General features: G+C 47.2%; 1 protein-coding gene across 1 annotated transcript; it reads left to right on the top strand.

Annotated features, from left to right (window-relative positions):
* The first annotated feature begins 255 nt into the window (after positions 1–255).
* On the top strand, positions 256–3,899 carry LOC125532970. Its single transcript, XM_048696801.1, has 5 exons — positions 256–304; positions 352–577; positions 1,437–1,488; positions 1,581–3,051; positions 3,143–3,899. Exons 1-4 carry the CDS (start codon positions 256–258, stop codon positions 2,364–2,366), a joined length of 1,113 nt encoding a protein of 370 aa, XP_048552758.1. The 3' UTR covers positions 2,367–3,051; positions 3,143–3,899.
* Positions 3,900–4,551: the final 652 nt, after the last annotated feature.

Here is a 4,551-nt window from a genome sequence, read left to right as displayed (position 1 = left end):
CTAGATAGTCCCATTTTCACCTTATCTTACCGTCGCCACTGCCCATTCCGCTCAGAGATTGTCGTCTACCGTAACCATGGTCAGCCAACGGACCACGACGTACGACATGCTCACCGTAGCGTTGGTTGGAACTTCTAGTGGAGATCCAGGCCCAACGCGTGCTCGTATTGCAGTCGACCTGCCTTTGAACTCTTCAGAGCAGGAGCAGGAGGAGGAGTACATGGAGGAGGCTGAGCAGCAGGCGTTGATGCGGACATGGAGGAGGCTGAGCAGCAGGCGCTGACGCGGACATGGAGGATGCAGAGTTGGAGAAGGAAGAGAAGGAAGGCTAGGTAGATACGGTGCCTCTAGTTGTCGGCTTCGGCGTGGTCGACGTGCTGACCGAGTTTAAGGTCACCCGAGAAAAGAAGACGACGGAGCAACAAGCCATCCTCAACTCCATCGACTCGCAGGCGAAGGTGGAGGCAAATCGCCGCTTCCTCCGCGAGGTACAAGCGGAGCACGACGAACTCTTTGCGGACGTGGAGTCCGACAAAGAGCCAGAGCTGCCCGCGGGCACTAATGATCAGAAGTTCCGGTCTGTCCGGCATTGCCTGCATGGAGGTTGTCTACATCTTCGACGACAAATAGTAGTAGGCTAGTTTTGTCCAGGCAGAAGTACGTAATTTTTACCGTGCGTTGCAACGGGAAAAAATGATATTTTGTTCAAGCATAATGTCTCATAGCATCTTTCTATAAAATGAACATAAAAAATACGATGCAATTTAGCCGTGTTATATTTTCTTTGCCGGACATAATATTCCATCGATTCTATTTAAGTAAAATTCTTCCTTTAGTTACCATGACGTCCTCACCCGTTTTAGTCGAGAATTAAATTATTCCTTTTCTAATTTAGTAGCCCAACACATTAAAGCCTACAAATCTTTTTTAAATTATGTTATATTTTTTACCTCAAGTCCTTCCTTTAATTAGCTCGCCCTAAACACGAGGGCTGCCACTCATATATTTAGAACAAGTTGGGATTAGTAAATGTGAATGGTGTATAGGTCATCGGTTGTTACATAAAACATCCAGACAATATTGATTATTTTGACCTATTTAATATTCGCGGTCTCTGTAAAAGCCCATAAAAGTACAAGTGCATGGCCCATATCGCTTAGTGTGCACTCAAACCAAACAAAAAGGACTAAACCAAATCAAGAATATTTTTTTTAATAGTAGGTATAGATATAGATAGATATAGATATAGATATAGATATAGATGTATGAAATTTAAGGTATTGTTGCACCGACCGCGCTCCAAAATTATAAGTGGTGACCCGGGCCCTCCACGGAGACGGCCGAACGCATCCACGAAGAAAATGTATGCCCTCCCTCGCTAGCACTAGCAAGGTGGGATTGTAGACAGGTGTTGTCTGAGCTACTGTACATTTCAGGATAAGGGAGAAGGTGTGCGAATGCGAGTCGTTGCTACGTGGCGGAGCACGTGTCAGATGGACGCCTGTCTTTGCTTCGGATCAGTCCGTTGAAACTTGAAACGGATATAGTTTCCCGAAGAGTAAACCCTCGGCGGTTCCCAGATTCCCCTACCACACCGAACAAGCCAGAATATTTCCACCCATGGAGGAGGCGCCGGCCGCGTCTGCAGTGGCATCGGTGGCGGCCTCAGCTGCTGCGGAGACCGCCAAGGAGGCGGCGTTGGCGGCATCTGCTGCTGCGAAGGAGGCGGCGGCGACGGCTTCGGCTTCGGCTTCGGCTTCGGCCGCGGCGTCAAATGCGAAGGAGGCAGCGGCCATGGCAGCGACTGCAGGGGCCGCCGCCGCCGCGTCGGCTGCGCTACAAGCTTCCAAGAAGCGCAAGTTCCATCTTCACGACGACCAAGACCACCAGTCAGTGACAACAACGATGATGCCGATGCGGGGAGCGTCGACGTCGATCACATCAGCCGCCTCCCGGACGCCGTCCTCGGCAGCATCGTCTCTCTTCTCGCCACCAAGGAAGGCGCCCGCACGCAGGCCATCTCCCGCCGGTGGCGTCCGCTCTGGCGCTCCGCTCCTCTGAACCTCGTGGTGGACTCTGAACTCATCAACAAGACCCACAAGCTCATTGACCTGATCCCAAAGATCCTCTCCGAGCATCGCGGCCCCACGCGCCGCTTCTTGCTCTGCTTCCGCATCGACGACTGCTACGACAAGATCGAAGGCTGGCTTAGCTCCCAGGCCCTGGACGGCCTACAGGAGCTCCAGCTCAACCCCAAGCTCTGGTTCGCAGACAGGAAGAAGCTGTATCCGCTGCCGCCGTCGGCGTACCGCTTCTCGCCGACGCTCCGCGTCGCCAATTCCACGGCATTCACCTCCCGGACTTGACTGGGCAGCCGTCACTGAGGTTTCCGTGCGTGGAGCAGCTGACCCTGGAGAGGGTCACCGTCTCGGAGGACGCTCTCCAGAGCATGCTCTCCGGCTGCCCTGCCATGGAAAGCCTCGAGCTCAAGGAAAATTTGGGCATTGCTCGCCTCTGCATCAGCTCCCAAACCCTGAAGAGTTTGGGCTTCAGCGTTGACTCGAGGTATGGAGGTGTCTTTCTGCAAGAGTTGGTCATCGAGGACGCCCCGTGCCTTGAGAGGTTGCTGGCACTCGATCCAAAGGGTGGCCCAGCGGCCATACGGATAATTTGCGCCTAAACTGTAGATCTTGGGTATGCTGTCCGAGGACATATCTGAGCTCCACCTTGGAAGCACAATTTTTCAGGTAGCAGCAACCTTGGTCAATTGCATCCATTTAAGGTTCTTATCTGTAGACTGTTATTCTTATTTGCATTTTGTTATGTACTACTCCCTCCGTTCCAAAATAGATGACTCAATTTTGTATTAAAGTTAGTACAAAGTTGGTCATCTATTTTGGAACGGAAGGACAGTAGAAAATGATTGCAGCCAGTTTGACAACCAAAATGCACAGCATGAGGGTTTTGGTTCTCAGCTCTGCTGGCCCTAATCTGGATGCAGTGCTCAACTTCCTCAAGTGCTTCCCCTGCTTGGAGAAGTTATATGTCATTGTGAGTATAAAACATTGTTGCTTGCCTTAAATGTGAAAATAAGCATTTCATTGACGTGTAATCTAGCCAACTATTTGGATTGTTTGTTCAGTTTCAGTCACTGTCACGCCCAATGGATGTTATTAATAATGCCCACTGCACCCAATCGAGTGCTTTCAGCTGCATCTCAAAAAAGTGGTGTTGAAGAATTATGATGGAGAAAAGCATTCGTCTATTAACTTTGCCGAGTTCTTTCTTCGGAACACAGAAGGGCTAAAGGAAATGAAAATCACATTGCCTTACCACCGCCAGCACAATTGGTTTGCTGATCTACAGAGCGTGCTACGATATCAACTTAGGACTTCTCCGGATGCTCAAATAGAACTGAGATGTGGTACTAGGGATTATTTCACATGCAACAAGCATACCCATGGTTTGTCAATGGGCGACCCCTTTGACATGCCGTCCGATGGATGCTGGAGGTGTAGAGAGTTGGGTCTAGGAGATACTACATACCAGGTTTAATTATAATCCGGGCTGCCTGTTGCACTTGAATGCTAGTTTTAATCTCTTACGTAGTTGGTTGCCGTTGTTTCTTTGTTGTTTGGTCTTGTATTGTAAGCTAGTAGCCTAGTAACACCAGCAGTTTCTATGTATATTAACTTGCTTTTTAGCGAATAATGCATCTTTGGTTCATAGAAGTATTTCTTTACGCACAATTAGAATTTGTTGCCTTACATTTATCATAACTTATTTCATTTTTATGAATAATAGCATGTGAAGTTCGAATGATGATTCCTTGGTATACTTACATCTGTAAGGTGGCGTAAAAAAGGTAAAGTTAGTGGCACTTCTGAGCAATTTTTTTTCTGACCTTGTTCGCACTACTAGCATGTGAATAAAGCTGTGTATGTATCAGCAATATTTTTTTGACTTCTGAGCAGTAATAGCGTGTGAATAAGCTGTAAAAGTTGGGAAGAAGTGCCACGGAAGTTATCAATTTTTATTTCTCTACTATCCTTTGAGGCTTTGATGTTGTGTACTCCATCCGTTCCAAATTAGTCGTCGTGGTTTTAGTTCAAATTTGAACTAAAACCACGACGAGTAATTTGGAACGGAGGAAGTACGTATCAGCGGCATGTTAAGGTGATGGATGTATCGTGTTTTAATCAGCTACTGTATAAAGAATTGGAGTTGAGTAGAACTATACAAGCTTAATGTTTTTTTTGTCCAAGGGATTTGAATTCTGAAAAATTCAAGCATGACTTTTGGATGTAGCATACATGCATTTTTTGCATACTTGCAAAGTTTCTTATCCAATTTCGTCCATGCATGGGCTGGAAGTCCCAAAGCAGAGCACTGCCCCCTTACCATAAACAGAGATCCTTAAATTGGCATGAAAACATATATAAGATGGCAGTAAATACTGATCCATTCAAGTAGACCCCTAATGTAGCTGCTGTTAGTTATAAGAATCCTGGAAAAACAGTCAAAGGAAATTCTTGAGTAAACAGGAAGAAA

This window comes from Triticum urartu, chromosome 1 (genome assembly GCF_003073215.2).
Source record: "Triticum urartu cultivar G1812 chromosome 1, Tu2.1, whole genome shotgun sequence".
NCBI classification, from domain to species: Eukaryota; Viridiplantae; Streptophyta; class Magnoliopsida; order Poales; family Poaceae; genus Triticum; species Triticum urartu.
This window is presented reverse-complemented; position numbering and strand designations above follow the sequence as displayed.